At 44.9% G+C, this 17,148-nt stretch overlaps 1 protein-coding gene across 2 annotated transcripts; it reads right to left on the bottom strand.

The window, feature by feature from the left end:
- Positions 1-2,070: 2,070 nt before the first annotated feature.
- Positions 2,071-15,634, bottom strand: LOC122552569 (uncharacterized). 2 transcript variants are annotated; one of them, XM_043695272.2, is made up of 3 exons: positions 15,414-15,634; positions 9,067-9,566; positions 2,071-2,817 (listed from the first exon to the last, which is right to left on the bottom strand). In XM_043695272.2, the coding sequence occupies exons 2-3, from the start codon at positions 9,548-9,550 to the stop codon at positions 2,312-2,314; spliced, it is 990 nt and encodes a 329-aa protein (XP_043551207.2). In that variant the 5' UTR covers positions 9,551-9,566; positions 15,414-15,634; the 3' UTR covers positions 2,071-2,311. The 2 variants fall into 2 exon arrangements, with proteins under 2 accessions (XP_043551207.2, XP_087847086.1); XM_087990960.1 differs by lacking the exon at positions 15,414-15,634 and adding an exon at positions 15,092-15,193.
- Between the last annotated feature and the right edge of the window lie 1,514 nt (positions 15,635-17,148).

Genomic DNA, 17,148 nt, shown 5'->3' with positions numbered 1-17,148 from the left:
AGGGAGATTAGAATTGTACACAGTATTTCAAAAGTGCCCTAATCAATGTCCTGTACAGCTGCAATATGACCTCCCAACTCCTGTACTCAATGCACTAACCAATAAAGGAAAGCATACCAAGTGCCTTCCTCACTAACCTGACTACCTATGAGTCAACTTTCAAGGAATTATGCACCTATTTCCAAAGGTCTCTTTGTTTGCAGCAAGTTATGGAAAAATGTGCAGTTATCCACTTTGGTAGCAAAGATTGGAAGGAAGATTATTGTTTTAGTGGCAATAAATTGAGAGAGGGGAATGTTTATTGAGACCTGGGTGTCCTCATGCACCACTTGCTGACAGTAAGCATGTAGGGGGCAGCAGGCAGTGAAGAAGACAAATTGTATTTTGGCCTTGATAGTGAGAGGATTCAAGTGCAGGAGCAGCAATGTCTTTCTGCAATTACACAGGGTGGTGGTGAGACCATACCTGGAACATTTTGAGCAATTTTGGTCTCCTTACCAGAGGAAGGATTTGCTTGCTACAGAGGGAGTGCAGCAAAGCTTTACCAGACTGATTCATGGAATGGCAGGACTGATGTATGAGGAGAGATTGAGTCAATCAGGATTGGATACCTGTGCACAAGCTCAGGGGATCTTACGGAAACCTGGAAGATGCAAACAGGATTAATCAGGTTAGATGCAGGAAGGATGGTGGGGGACTCCAGAACTAGGAGTCATAGTTTAAAGGTTTAGGGGAAACTCTTTTAGGACTGAAATGAGGAGAAATGTCTTCACCCAGAGAGTGGTGAGCCAGTGGAATATATTACCACAGAAAGTTGTTGAGGCCAAAACAATACGTGTTTTCAAGAAGGAGGTAGATATAGTTCTTGTGGCTAAAGGGATCAAGAGATTGGGGGGGGGGGGGGGGGGGGGCGGGGGGAGGATGGCGATTTAGGGTATTGATCTTGATGATCAGCTATGATCATACTGAATGGTGGAGTAGGCCCGAGGGGTCGAATGGCCTACTCCTGCCCCTATCTTCTATGTTTCAATGTTTCCAGTTATTTATTTTCCATGATGCTAAGTTTCTCTCTCTATATATTTCTATGTATCAATGTTTATGATTCAATGTTTCTATGTATCTATTTATCCATGTATCTATGTATCCATGTATCTATACATGTATCCTTCTATCTATCTATGTGTCTATGATTCCCTGCATATATGTTTCTATATATCTCTGTTTCAGTGATGCAATATGATGAAGAAGAAACATGTGCTTAACACAATCTCTCTATCATGCCTGTCTGGACAAACACAGAGATGTCTAAAATCTGGAACAGTCCTCAGGATCTTTGCATGGGTGAGGTGGCCAGTCTAGTGCTTCGTTGTCAGACTGGGATGTCCTGAGGAAGCCAGTCCTGGCAGTGGTGAGGAGAAATGGGAAAAGAGACCTTGAAGGGCAGTTATTGACCACTGCCTCCTGTCCCTTAGAAGGCAAACTTTAAAGATGTACCTCACTGAAGGTGGAGCTGGGAGGTGTTGTTGACCAATCTTTTAACATCACCACACCCCCAGCAAAAACCTGCTGCAGATTGTCCATCTCACCCCTTCCTCCTGATTCCCCCCCACCCCAACCCCGGCCCCTCAGCTCGCAGATCCATCCATCACTGTAACCAGTGACTTGAACATGTTGGTTCATGAGATCCCAAATCTCCAACACCCTCCTTCCTCACTCCCCCTCCCCCCCCAGATACACACTCAACATGGTTTTAACAGAAAAAGCCAGAAATATTCCCACATCATACAGCACTAGAAATCTGCTCTCCATTGCAAATCGGCTCTGTATGTGTGTGTCTTAGAGAGACAGAGTATGTGTGTAAGCGTGCATGTGAGAGACTGTGTATTTAAGGACAAGTGTGTGAAAGAGAGAGCGGGATTGTGTGTGAGAGAATGTGTGTGTGAGAAAATGACTGTGTCTGTGAGAGAGAGTCGATTGCGTGTGTGTGTCTGTGAGAGAGAGAGAGAGACAGTGTGTTTTCTGGTGGGATGAGTTGTCTCAAACAATCCAGAGTGGAGGTGGCTCGATGGAAGTTAAGGTATAGGTCAACCAATGAAATGGGTTTTATATACATTTATTTAAAATAAAGAGAGAAACAGCAAGGTGAGAAGGACAGTCAATTGGAAGTGTCAGCATAAGCATAATGGCCTGCTGTACTCTGCGACTCAATGATCTACTTCAGTTCCTATGTTCATCTGCAGCTGATCTACCTGGTTATTACTCCATAATCACATGTCTTTTCACTCTGATTAAGAAACATTTTGAAAGAAGGTTACATATAACTGGCAATGTCTGAAAGGTTAGGATCCTTCAGTTTGGGCAGCATGATTCTTATACTCTCGATGACCTTGTGGATCTGTGAGCCAGTCAGCATGAGCTCAGTGCCTGGACCTTCTAGCTGAGCTTCTGCACAGGTTTCCCTTACAAATGGGATCAGGGGAGCCATGCTGTACATGTGCTGTGCCTGAGCTTTCAATGCACTCACTCGCCCGTGTAGAGCTGAGAGGTGTTGGTAACAGTTCCTGAGTTTACACTGTACATTGGCCAATGCAGCTCTGGATCTTTTAAACTTCAGTAACTCTGCCCTCACCACACTCAGACTCTCTGCTGTCTCATCCCTTTTCTTCTCCAGTTCAGGGAACTGACTGGTGAGTTTCTCCAATTCCTCCTCATCCTTTATAATGCTCGCTTTCACCTGGGAGAGATCCTCCACAGCTACGTCCACTTCAGACTTCCTGTACAGTCGCTCCTTCTCAAAGGCAACAGCCATGGGGATCCCTGAAGGGAAAACCGAAAAACAGCTCTCAGGCTAAAGTGACAGACAATCCTCTGTTGTAAAATGCCCAATACTGTTCCTCTTACTGATCACAACCGGCATCTTCTAACCCCAGTGAGAATCAATTAACAAATTTCTACTCAAAACTAGTATTATATTCTGAGGTATCACACATTCCAAACCCAGAACTTCCCCCAAAGCTGTTCATTGGTGATCAGTCTCACTAAAAGCCTATCATTCCACAATTCCACAAGAAACTCACAAAACATGAAATTTAAGAATCTTGTCCTGGTTTGTAATCTTTTCCTTGTGTTTCAAACCCATATGGATTGTGAGATTGCATGTGGTAATCTATTTTTGAGATGTCAATTGTAGACTAAATGTTAGTCAGTACACCAGGAAGATCACCCTGACCAGTTTGTGAACAAGAGCCACAGGGCTTCCTCTATGTACAGTATATCCCTTTACATTGTAAAATATTTGAGAGAGCTTCACAAGAAACGCCTGACACCAAATAACATTAGGAGGAATACGATCAAAGGTTCTGTCATTTTTAGAAGAATCAGTCAGCTCAACATGTTAAGTCTTCTTCTCTCAACATAGATGCTGCCAAACCTGCTGGGTTTCTGAGCACCTTTTACATCGAACATAGAATGTTACAGCACAGTTCAGGCCCTTTGGCCCTCGATATTGTGCCAACCTATGAAATTAATCTGATGCCCATCTAACCTACATTGTTCCATTATTATCCATTTGTATGTCCAATGCCCATTTAAATGCTCTTAACGTCGGCAAGTCTACTACTGTTGCTAGCAGGCCATTCCACACGCCCACTACTCTCTGAGTCTGTCCTAAATCTATCATCCTCAATTTAAAACTATATTCCCTCATGTTAGGCTTCACCAACTAAGGAAAAAGACTCTCACTGTCCACACTATCTAACCCTCTGATTATCTTATACGACTTGATTAAGTCACCTCTCAACTTTCTTCTCTCCAACGAAAACAGCCTCAGTTCCCTCAGCCTTTCCTTGTAAGTCCTTCCCTCCATACCAGACAACATCCTCTTAAATTTCCTGTGAACCCTTTCCAAAGCTTTCACATCCTTCCTATAGTGCGGTGACCAGAACTGTATGTAATACTCCAGGTGTGGCCTTACTAGTATCTTGTACAGCTGAAACATGACCTTGTGGCTCCAAAACTCAATTCCCCTACCAATAAACACCAACACACCATGTGCCTTATTAACAACCCTATCAACCTGGGTGGCAACTTTCAGGGATTTATGTACCTGGACACCGTGATCTCTCTGTTCATCAACACTGCCAAGAATTTTACCATTAGCCTAGTACTCTGCATTCTTATTACTTCTTCCAAAGTGAACTACCTCACACCTTGCTGCATTAAACTCCATTTGCCACTTCTCAGCCCAGCTCTGCATCTTATCTATGTCCCTCTGTAACCCCAACATCCTTCGGCACTATCCACAACTTTGCCTACCTTAGTGTCATCCGTAAATTTACTAACCTATCCTTCTATGCCTACATCCAGATCATTTATAAAAATGACAAACAGCAATAGCCCCAAAGCAGATCCTTGCGGCACACCACTGGTAACTGAGCTCCAGGATAAACATTTCCCATTAACCACCACTCCCTGTCTTCTTTCAGCTAGCCAATTTCTGATTCAAACCGCTAAATCACCTACAATCCCGAACCTCCATATTTTGTGCACTAGCCTACCATGTGGAACCTTATCAAGCGCCTTACTGAAGTACATATACACCACATCAATCGCTTTACTTTCATCCATCTGTTTTGTCACCTTCTCAAAGAACTCAATAAGGTTAGTGAGGCACGACCTACCCTTCACAAAACAGTGTTGACTATCCCTAATCAAACTATTTCTTTCCAGATGATAATAAATCCTATCTCTTATAATTTTTTCCAACACCTTACTCACAACCGAAGTAAGGCTCACTGGCCTATAATTACCAGGACTGTCCTGATTCCCCTTCTTAAACAAGGGAACAACATTTACTACCCTCCAGTCTTCTGGCATTACTCCTGTCGACAATGATGACAGAACGATCGAAGCCAAAGGCTCTGTTATCTCCTCCCTGGCTTCCCACAGAATCTGAGGATAGATCCCATCTGGCTCAGGGGTCTTACCTATTTTCAGATCTTCTAAAATTGCTAAAACTTCCTCTTTGTCAACCGCAATCCCATCTAATCATGTAGCCTGTATCTCCGTACTCTCACTAACATTGCCTTTTTCCAATGTGAATACTGATAAGCGATTCCCCTATGTCCTTAGATTCTACACACAACTTTCCACTACTATCTTTGATTGTCCCTAATCTTATCTAGTCATTCTTTTATTCCTGATATACCAATAGAAGGCCTTAGGAATTCCTTGATTCTAACTGCCAACAAATTCTCATGCCCCCTCTGGGCTCTTCTCAGCCCTCTCTTTAGATCTTTTCTGGCTAATGCTCAAGCCCCCTAACTGAGCCTTCACACCTCATCCTAATGTAAGCCTTCTTCTTCCTCTTGACAAGAGCTTCAACTTCTTTAGTAAAACATGTCTCCCTCTCTCAACAACCACCCCCCTGCCTGATAGGTATATACTTATCAAGGACCCGCTGTAGCTGGACCTTGAATAAGCTTCACATGTCAAGTGTGTCCTCTGCAGTTTCCTTCCCCATTCTATGCATCCTAAATCTTGCCTAATCACATCATAATCGCCTTTCCCCCAGTTATACCTCTTTCCCCGCAGTATATACCTATCCTTGCCCATTGCTATTGTAAACATTAGGAGAAAGTGAGGACTGCAGATGCTGGAGATCAGAGCCTAAAATGTGTTGCTGGAAAAGCGCAGCAGGTCAGGCAGCATCCAAGGAGCAGGAGAATCGACGTTTCGGGTATGTGCCTTTCTTCAGGAATGAGGAAAGTGTGTCCAGCAGGCTAAGATAAAAGGTAGGGAGGAGGGACTTGGGGGAGGGGCGTTGGAAATGTGATAGGTGGAAGGAGGCTAAGGTGAGGGTGATAGGCCGGAGTGGGGGGGTGGGGATGGAGAGGTCAGGAAGAAGATTGCAGGTTAGGAAGGTTCGAGGGTTGGGACTGAGACAAAGTGGGGGAGAGGAAATGAGGAAACTGGAGAAATCTGAGTTCATCCCTTGTGGTTGGAGGGTTCCTAGGCGGAAGATGAGGCGCTCTTCCTCCAGCCATCCGTGCAACACAACGGCTGGAGGGAGAGCGCCTCATCTTCTGCCGCAATACGACGGCTGGAGGGAGAGCGCCTCATCTTCTGCCGCAACACGACGGCTGGAGGAAGAGCGCCTCATCTTCCGCCTAGGAACCCTCCAACCACAAGGGATGAACTCAGATTTCTCCAGTTTCCTCATTTCCCCTCCCCCCCACCTTGTCTCAGTCAAATCCCTCGAACTCAGCACCGCCTTCCTAACCTGCAATCTTCCTCCTGACCTCTTCGCCCCCACCCCCACTCCGGCCGAAACGTCGATTCTCCTGCTCCTTGGATGCTGCCTGACCTGCTGTGCTTTTCCAGCAACACATTTTCAGCTCTATTGTAAACATTACCAAATTATAGTCACTATCGCCAAAGTGCTCACCTACCTCCAAATCTAACACCCCACCGGGTTCATTCCCCAGTACCAAATCCAATATGGCATCGCCCCTTGTTGGCCTGTCTACATATTGTGTCAGAAAACCACCCTGCACACATTGAACAAGAACTGTCCCATCTAAGCTACTTGAATTGTAGTATTCCCAGTCAATATTGGGGAAGTTAAAGTCCCCTGTTACTCTCCACTCTGGGTTTAGTAATAGGTTTTAAGGAGTATCTTCAATCTGGTGAGAGATAGTGAGGCAGGGAGGTTTATGGAGGATTTTGAGAAAGTAGCAAACAGTATAGATTAAGGTGAACCAGTAGGTGTATTATCTTTGGATTTCCAAACGTAAGTTGTCAAGTTGCCACACATTAAGCTACATGATAAGATAAATGCCATGGTATTGGGGATAATATATTGGATAAAAGATTGGCTAATTAATAGAAGACAAAGAGATAGGATAAAAAAGATATTTTCAGGACAACAACTTGTAACTAGTGGAGTTCCACTGGGATCAGTGCTGGGCCACAATTACTTACAATACAAATTAATGATTTGGATGAGGAAAGTGAATATACTGCAGCCAATTTTGTAAATGACACAAAAATAGGTGGGACAGCAAAGACTAACATCCCCTTGAAGCACTGATAACCCACTCACAGCCCTCAGCATCAGGAGACCGACTGTGAGATTGACTGGCAGTTCCAGAGGTCACTGTGACACTCAGACCTCAGAGAGACCTGCACAGCGATAAAAAGACTAGAGGAAATGCTGGTGAGGGTGACACATTGCGTCTGCAGAGGGATATTGAGGTTAAATGGTAAGGACTTGGAAGATCGAATATAACATGGGAAAATGTGAGTCAATGCACTTTGGCAGGACGAATAGAGAAGCAGAATATTACTTAAACGGAGAAAGACTACAGAAAGTTTCAGAGCAGAGGGATTTGAGGGACCTCATGCCTCAATCACAAAAATCTGGCATCCAAGTTCTGTGGGTAATAGGGAAGGCACAGTGGCTCAGTGGTTAGCATCAGGATTCCAGATCGATTCCAGCCTCAGGCGATTGTCTGTGAGGAGTTTGCACATTCTCTCCATGTCTGTGTGGGTTTCCTCCAGATGCTCCGGTTTCCTCCCACAGTCCAAAGATGTGCAGATCAGGTGAACTGGCCATGCTAAATTGCCCGTAGTTTTAGGTACATTAGTCAGAGGGAAACGGGTCTGGGTGGGTTACTCTTCGGAAGGTCGGTGTGGACTTGTTGGGCCGAAGAGCAAGTTTCCATACTGTAGGGAATCTAATCTAATCTCAAATAAAGAGTTGGCCTGTATTTCAAACAGAATGGAATATAAAAGTAGGGAGTCAAGATTAGAGTGGTGCTGGAAACGTACAGCAGGTCAAGGCAGCATCTGAGGAGCAGGAAAATTGACGTTTCTGGCAAAAGTCCTTCATTAGGAATGGGCTTTTGCCCAAAACATCGAATTTCCTGCTCCTCGGATGCTGCCTGACCTGCTGTGCTTTTCCAGCTCCACTCTAATCTTGACTCTAATCTCCAGCATCTGCAGTACCCACTTCTGCCTATAAAAATAGGAAGGTCTTGCTAAATATATACAAGGCACTAACTTGACCACACCTTGAATATTGTGAGCAGTTTTGACCCACTTATCCAAGGAAAGAATATTGGCATTGGAGTCAGTCCAGAGAAGGTTCACCAGGTTGATACCAGGTGTGGAGGGGCTCTCTAATGAGGAGAGGTTGAGTAGATTGCGTCTGCACTCACTGAAGTTTAGAATAATGAGAGACAATCTTATTGAAACATGCAAGATTCCAAGAGGGAGCTTGACAGGATAGATGTGGAAAGTTTGGTTCTCCTTGTGGGAGAGTCTAGGATCAGAGGGCATCACCTCAGAATAAGGGGTTGCACCTTTAAGGCAGAGAGTACTGAATGTGTAGAACTCTTCACCAGAGAAGGTTAATGAGGTTGGGTTGCTAAGTATAAGATATGTAATCAGTAAGGGTGTTGAGGTTTAAGGGAAAAAGGCAGAAAAATGGAGTTGAGGATTATCAGAGCAGACATAGTCTCATTGAATGGTGATGTAGACTTGATGGGATGAATGGCTTACTCCTCACACAGCTTATGGTCTTCTGGAAATTTCAAAGCATGGGGCCCAGAGAGCTGAAGGTATGGTCAGGAGTGATGGAGTGACTGGAGTGGGGAATGCACGAGGCTAGACTTTGACAGATGGAGAGATCATGGAGGGTCGTGGGACTGGACAATGTTACAGGAAATAAGAGGTGTGAGCCCAGAGAGGGGTTTAAATGGAAGACTGACAATTTTACAATTGAGGTGTACGTGTATGGAATGAGCTGCCAGAGGAAGTGGTGGAGGCTGGTACAATTGCAACATTTAAGAGGCATTTGGATGGGTATATGAATAGGAAGGGTTTGGAGGGATATGGGCCAGGTGCTGGCAGGTGGGACTAGATTGGGTTGGGATATCTGGTCAGCATGGACAGGTTGGACTAAAGGGTCTGCTTCCATGCTGTACATCTCTATGACTCTATGTTATATATGTTATGTTGAGTCGTTGTAAAAATAATATTTAATTCTCCTTATAAACATCTTACCGATGCAGGGGATAACAAAACTCAGGCCAATTCCTATGTCTCTCCCCGTTTGTTTTTCTCCCTTTTTGGCTCTGGCTCCCCTCAGGGTCTGTTCCATTTGCTTCAGAGACACAGCAGCCGCCTGGAGCTGCCCCTCAGTCCGTTTCCTCTGGTCCTCTGCTTCCACCAACTGATCCTGCGTGCACTTGAGGCATTTCTGCAGTTCCTTCTGCTCCTTGCTCAATTTGCCGTGCTGAACCATCAGCTTTTCACAACTTGCGTCGACGTCATCAACAATCCTACTCGCAGCCTCCTCTGCTGACAGGATCTCTCGTTGTGCAGATTCAATCTCAATCTTGAATTGTTTACTGCTGGCCTCGCTGAGATCCCCTGTTCCCGCACTGACTGCGAGTTCAAGGAGGGTCAGGATGGAAGAGATCCCTCTGAGAAAAGATGGGGAGACAGCTTCTTTACAGTCCCTTTCATACACCTCACAATCCTCCATTGTGTTCAGGGTTAACCTGCGGAAACAGAGGAAATGAACAGTTTGGATGAAGGACAGAAAGTACAGCGAAACCACCATCATTTCAGATCCATAGCTGAGAGAATTGGACAGGGCTGCATCAGCAGGATTTGGTCTCTGAGATAGGGGAGAAGGCAGAATGCTGGAGAAGGAGGTGGAAATATAAGATGGCAGCAGCAAGAGGACATTAGTCAGGGGAAGAAGATAGGATATTAAATACAAAGCAGGTGGAGACAGTGGAAAGTAAGAGATCAGAAGGAAGTAGAGGCAGATGTAAGGAGGTAGGAAATTGATGTAAGTAGTTTGTCACAGAATGAGTGCTTGATCTTGGAAATGAATAAGTGTCACTCAGAGCTAGGGAAACCCTAAGCTGCTGGTCTACCTTTCAGGAGCTGGTAGCATTGGCACAGTCCTGGGCACAAGCCATCGCCACCCTCCAATCTTAGAGGAAGAGAAATGTCTTCACTCAGACAGTTGTGAATCTTTGGATTTCCCTGCCCCAGGGAGCTGTGAATGCTGAGATGTTGAGGATATTCAAGGCAGAGATAGATAAGATCTATGAACATTAAGAGACTCAGGGGATGTGGGGACATGGCAGTGGAGTAGATCTTGAAGACTAGCCAGGATCATTTGAATGATGCTGCAGGAGAGTCAAGGAGCTGTCTGACCTCCTGCAACTCCTATGTCCGAAGTTCTCATGTGTTCTCCGAAATAACATCAAGAGTTAACTGCCTGACCCAACGACAATGTTCAATCTGGATTCCTGATGTAGGATCAGTGTTGAGATTTAGGGGGGAGTTGAACCTTTCAGCTATGTCCAACTCTGTCTCATGGCTTTCACAAAATCATTACCACTATCCCAGATAAACTGGATTCATTGTGGTGGAATCAGAGAATGAGCAAATTAATGCAGTGTGAGATTTACATTTTACACTCAATCAATTCTGAGAAGTTACACTTCAGTAATGTCTCAATCCACTGGGTTTCATGCTAAAGAAAGGAAACCTAAGCTTTAGACAAGCAGCTGCATAGAGTCAATAGGATGATGTTTAATGTGAGGAACCAGCTAAATGAGAGAAAGATTTGAAATGTCGGGGCTGGCTTTGCAGGAATTAAGGAGCCTTTCGGGTGCCTTGTTTATCATAGCAAAGGGGTGGGATGGACTGGACAAAAATAAATTGCTTTGGGTGAATCCTAGAATCATAGAGTACAGAACCCATCACGTCTGTGAATTAACTCCAGTCAGACCAGTATCCTATCAGCAAGTTGCCTTTTATTTACAGGTGTTTAGCACTTGACACTGGTCTGGCTTCCTCAGAGCCAGCTCACAGTGAGAACAGAACCTCTGACGCTCCTGTGTCAGGTCTCCCTGACTGGACCAGGTTAACAATCAGGGAACTCATATTCTGTGAGGTCACCTAGCTGACCTTGTTACAATCTCCACAGTCTGTATCACCAAAAATACACATCAACCTACATTAGCCCCACTTTCCTGCACTAGACCCATAGCTTTGAATATTACGACATTTCAAGAACTCACCCAAGTACTTTTTAAAATACTTTTCAACTTCCTTCCAAGGCAGGGCATTCCAGATCCCAGCCACCCTCTGGGTGAAAATGTTTCCTCACATTCCCTCTAAACCTCCTGCCTTTAAAGTTAACATTATGCCCCTTTGCTATTCACCCTTCAACTAAGGGGAACAGCTGCTTTCTCTCCACCTGTCCATGCCCCTCGTAACCTTATACGCCTCAGTCAGGCCCCCCTTCAACCTTTACTACTCCGAAGAAAACAACCTGAGTTTACCCAGCTTTGCTTCATCGATGAAATGCTCCATCCCAGGCACCTTCCTGGTGAATCTCTTCTGCCCCCCCTCCATCATTCCTACAGTGTGGGGAGCAGAACTGCGCACAGTCCTCCAGCTGTGGCCTGATCAAAGTCTTGTGCAGCTGCAACATCACCTCCCTGCTCTGACAGTCTATGCCTTGACTGATAAATGAATGTATCCTGTCTGCCTTTGTAATTACCCTTTTACCCTGTTCTGCCCCCTTCAGGAATCTGTGAATAATCTCGCCATGATCCCTCTGAGCGTCCTCATGTCCTGCTATTCATTACATACTCCTCTTGTGTTGTTCTTTCATCCAAAGTGCATCCCCTCACATTTATTAGGGTGAAATTCCATCTGCCATTGATCTGTCTGACCAATCCACTTACATCCTCCTGTAACCGAACACTTTCCTCCTGTCAACCACCCGGCCAATCTTTGTGTTAGCTGCAAACTAACTTAATATCCTCCCTGCACACTCTAATCTCCATCATGGATGAATATCACAGACAATAAGGACCTCATGCTGATCCCTGTGGTACACCACTGCACACTGTGCTCCAATCACACAAATGGCCTTCTACAGCTACCCTCTGTCACCTGTCTTTAAACTGATTTTAGATCCAAGTTGCTAAGTTATCTGCTGTGGTTCTGTTCGCCGAGCTGAAAGTTTTTGTTGCAAACGTTTCGTCCCCTGGCTAGGCGACATCATCAGTGCTTGGGAGCCTCCTGCGAAGCGCTTCGTTGATGTTTCCTCCGGTGTTTATAGTGGTCTGTCCCTGCCGCTTCCGGTTGTCAGTTTCAGCTGTCCGCTGTAGTGGTTGGTATATTGGGTCCAGGTCGATGTGTTTGTTGATGGAGTTTGTGGATGACAGCCAGACTACTGCGACCCCTAGGACTCATAACAGCACACAAACCAACAGCCACGCTCAGACAACAACTCACCAGAACGAAGGACCCGATACCCAACATGAGCAAGACGAATGTAGTGTACAAAATACCATGCAAGGACTGCACAAAACACTATATAGGACAAACAGGAAGACAGCTAACAATCCGCATACATGAACATCAACTAGCCACGAAACGACACGACCAGCTATCCTTAGTAGCCACACACGCAGACAACAAGCAACATGAATTCGACTGGGACAACACTACTATCATAGGGCAAGCCAGACAGAGAACAGCCAGGGAATTCCTAGAGGCATGGCATTCATCCACAAACTCCATCAACAAACACATCGACCTGGACCCAATATACCAACCACTACAGCGGACAGCTGAAACTGACAACCGGAAGCGGCAGGGACAGACCACTATAAACACCGGAGGAAACATCAAAGAAGCGCTTCGCAGGAGGCTCCCAAGCACTGATGATGTCGCCTAGCCAGGGGACGAAACCTTTGCAACAAAAACTTCCAGCTCGACGAACAGAACCACAGCAACGAGCACCCGAGCTACAAATCTTCGCACAAACTTTGAATGCTAAGTTATCTTTTACCTTCTTTATCATGTATCTTGTGTAACCTTGTCAAAGGCATTGCTGAAATCCTAATAAACTACATCAACTGCCCTTCCCTCATTTACATACATGGTTACCTACTGGAAAAATTCCAGCTTCGTTCGGCATGACCTCCCTTAGACAAAGAAAGTCTGACTATCCCTGCAAACCTTACCTCTCTAAATGGGGATTAACATTCTCCTTCACTATTTTCTCCAACAGATTCCCTACCACTGATGTGGGACTCACTGGTGTATAGTTCCCTGGTCAACTTTACCACCCTTCTTGTAAAGTGGAATCGCATTAGCTGTCCTCTAGTTCTCCAGAACCTTCCCCTGTGGCCAGGGAGTGTCTTTAAAAAAAAGGATCAAAGCCCCTGTAATTTCCTGCCTCGTTTCCTGCAGCAGCCTGGGATACAATTCATCTGAATCAGGGGATTTATCCACTTTTAAATCTGCCAAAGCATCCAATACCTCTACATTTCTGTATTAATCTGCTCAAAATCCTGACAGTCCATCTTCTCAAATGCTGTACTTGCATCCATCCTCTCCTGAGTAAAGAGAGGCGTGAAATGCTCACTTAACACTCTACCAATGTTCTTCAACATCGCAAACAGATTGTTCCCTTGATCCCTAATGGAATCTACTCTTTCCCTGGTTATTCTCTTCCCCTATGCAGATTAATTGGGATTCTCCCTCATCTTACCTCCCAGCATTTCCTCACTCCTTTTTACTCTCCTAATTGCTCTACTGAGCTCTCCCAGCCCCCCTGCACTTCCTATATTCTTGGGCCTCTGTTGTTTTGCTCCCTCTGTACCTGTCTCTCTTTTCCTTTTTCTCCAGTCCTGAATATTCCTACACATCTGGGTTCTCTGGGCTTGTTCCTACACTTCACCCTAAAGGGAACATGTTGGGCCTGTACTCTCCTCAGTATCTTTCTGACTGCCTCCCACTGTTCTGCTGTAGATTTACCCTCAAGTAGCAGTGCCCAGTCTATTTTTGCCAAATACTGCCATATTTTAATAAAATCCAATCCAAAACCCTTTCTCACAGACCATCTTTATCTTTTTCCATAACATACTGAAAACATATGGTGTTGCGGTTGCTATTCCTCCAATGCTCCTCACTGTAATCTCAAACACCTTGCCTGGCTTCATTCCCCAAAATTAGGTCCTGCCCTGCACCTTCCCTTGTTGGACTTTTCATACTCTGAAAGCTTGTGATTTCAAATAAATCTATTGGACTATAACCTGGTGCCATGTGATGTCTGACTTCTACACGTTGATATTAAAAGTTCTCCTCAATGTATTTCAGGAAATTTGCCTCCTGTAACCCCTTTATGCTAGGACTATCCCAAATAATTGCACATCCACCAACGTCATTTATTGTATCCGTTGTTCCCGATGCGGTCTACTCTACACTGAGGAGACTGGACGCCTCCTCGCAGAGCGCTTTAGGGAACATCTCCGGGACACCCGCACCAACCAACCCCACCGCCCCGTGGCTCAACATTTCAACTCCCCCTCCCATTCTGCTGAAGACGTGCAGGTCCTGACCTCCTCCACCGCCGCTCCCTCACCACCCGACGCCTGGAGGAAGAATGCCTCATCTTCTGCCTCGGAACACTTCAACCCCAAGTCATCAATGTAGACTTCACCAGTTTCCTCATTTCTCCTCCCCCTACCTTACCCCAGTTCCTAACTTCCAGCTCAGCACCATCTTCATGACCTGTCCTACCTGCCAATCTCCTTCCCACCTTTCTGCTCCACCCTCCCCTCTGACCTATCATCTTCATCCCAACCCCATTCACCTATTATACTCTTTGCTACCTTCTCCCCAGCTCCATCCCCCCCCATTTATCTTTCCACCCTGGAGGCTCCCTGCCTCCATTCCTGATGAAGGGCTTTTGCCCGAAACGTCGATTCTCTTGCTCTTTGGATGCTGCCTGATCTGCTGTGCTTTTCCAGCACCACTCTAATCTAGACTCTGGTTTCCACCATCTGCAGTCCTCACTTTTGCCTGTCCCAAATAATGTTGGGGTAGTTGAAATACCCTAATAAGTATTTTTACACATCTTCGTGAATTCACTGCCCTGGTCGCTGAGAGGGCCAGAGTGAGAGTCCATCACATTAAGGAAAAGACATTTGTAACAGCACATTTAGTAAGGATTATTTTTGTGGAAGAAATATAACCTGACCCTGCGCTGAAAGTGCTCAGTAAGTCTTCACAGCCGATGTCCAGAAGAGATAGGTTACTATGGCAACCTGTACATCCAGGTTCTAGAATGGTTGAAGGAAGAATCACCATGGTAACCTCTGTAAACAGAATCTTAAAGACAATGACAGTCAGTTAATTCCTGGCTGGATTCGCTTATAGGTAGCTGTAAATAGCCCAATCCAGGAGATTAGAAACAAGCCCAGCCAATTTATCCTGAAAGATTCAATCTGATGCATCACTCCCCGGAAACATGAATAAAGGTATCGTTGTGGAGGCAGACTGCCCTCAGTTTAACACCTCACCTGAAAGGAAGCACGTTCGACAAAGCAGCACTCCCTCCCTCAGTTACAGACAGTGGGTCTCAATCTGAATTAGATTCCTGGAACGGTGTTTGAAACTCCAGCATCTGAGTCTGAGCCAGCAGTAATGTCCACAGACAACATCTGATACACTGAAGGGATTTTCCAAAAGGATCCAATACTTAAGTGAAGTGGTGAACGCAAATGTGTGACAGTAATCCTCATCACTAACTCTGTCTAAATGCACTGTGCATGACACATCACTGGAACTTTGAGTGTTGTACCACGAAATCTGTTGTCACAAAGATTCTTCTTGGCTTCTGACTCAGTCACTACATAAAGCAGTCTTTATGTACCAGACTGCTTTTCATCTCTTGCAAGCATCTGAATGAAAGATGCTTTGTAAGACAGGAAAGAGACTGTTGCTTGTTTGTTGCAAGTGAACATTAATACTTTCATAACTAAAAATGTCACTGTCTCTCCAGAGTCCAAATCACAATTAACACTGACCTTCCCAAACCCATTCACGGTGGCAGGAAGTTTTAAATAATGCTCAACACTGAGAGGAAATGGTTCAAATGATAAATGCATTCACTGTTAAGATCAGACAAGATGCAAGCACCAAACCATCCAAAACAGAAAGCAATGGCAGAAACAATAAATATCACATTTATGTTCAAAAAGGCACATGGGAAACTTGCCTTCATTAACTGGGGGACAGAATACAAGAACAGAGAGGTTATGCTGGAACTGTATAAAATGAAGGTTGGGCAACAACTGGAGTACTGTGTACAGATCGAGTCGCCACATTGTAAAGATATGATTAGACTAGAGAGGGTGCCGAGGAGATTCACCAGGATGCTGCCTGGGCTGGAGTTGTTTTCCTTAGAGCAGTGAAAGTTGAGAGGGGACCTGAGATGTGTAGGATTATTGGGACAAAGACAGGGTGATTTGGAAGGATTGTTTTCCCATCAGTAAAGGGTCAATAACAATAAAACATTGGAGCAGAATATGCTGCTGATCCCCTCAAGTCTTTTACCATTCAACAAGATCATCGAAATTCCGATAACGTTCAACTTCACTTCCTTGTCTTTTCCAGAAAAATCTATCTCAAGTCTACCTCAGCCTTGCATGTGCTTAATGACCCAGTCTTGACAGGCCTCTGTGGTAAAGGATTCCACAGATTCACCACCCTCTGAGTAAAGAAATTCCTCCTTATCTCTATCTTAAATGTGTGACCCCTTAGTCTAAGATTATTTCCCCACAAGGGGAAACAACCTCCCCACGTCTACTCTGTCAAGTCCCTTAAGAATCTTGTTATGTTTCAATAACGACAGCTCTCATTCTTCTAAATGCCAATGAATACGGGTCCAAATTGACATAACCTCTCCTCATAACACACATTATGTATCAATCTAGTGAATCTTCTCTGAACTGCCTCCAATGGCAGTATATCTTTCCTTAGATAAGGGGCTCAAAATTGTTCCCAGTATTCCAGCTGTGGTCTGACTAGTGACTTGTACAGTATTAGTAAAAACTCCCTCTTTTCACACCCTATCCCCTTTGAAATAAAGGCCAACATTCTACTTGCCTTCCTATTACCTGCTGAACTTGGATGCTAGCTTTTCAAGACTCATGCACGAGGACCCTGAACCCTTCCTTGTTGTTGCTATCTGCAGCTTTTCTCCATTTAAATAACATCCAGCAACTCCATTCCTCCTGCCAAAGTACACAACCT

Source organism: Chiloscyllium plagiosum, unplaced genomic scaffold, assembly GCF_037043375.1.
Source record: "Chiloscyllium plagiosum isolate Xiang-an unplaced genomic scaffold, Cpla_swu_hap1 HiC_scaffold_10, whole genome shotgun sequence".
Taxonomy (NCBI): domain Eukaryota; kingdom Metazoa; phylum Chordata; class Chondrichthyes; order Orectolobiformes; family Hemiscylliidae; genus Chiloscyllium; species Chiloscyllium plagiosum.
The sequence above is the reverse complement of the archived record's forward strand: the minus strand, read 5'-3'. Positions and strand labels throughout refer to the sequence as shown.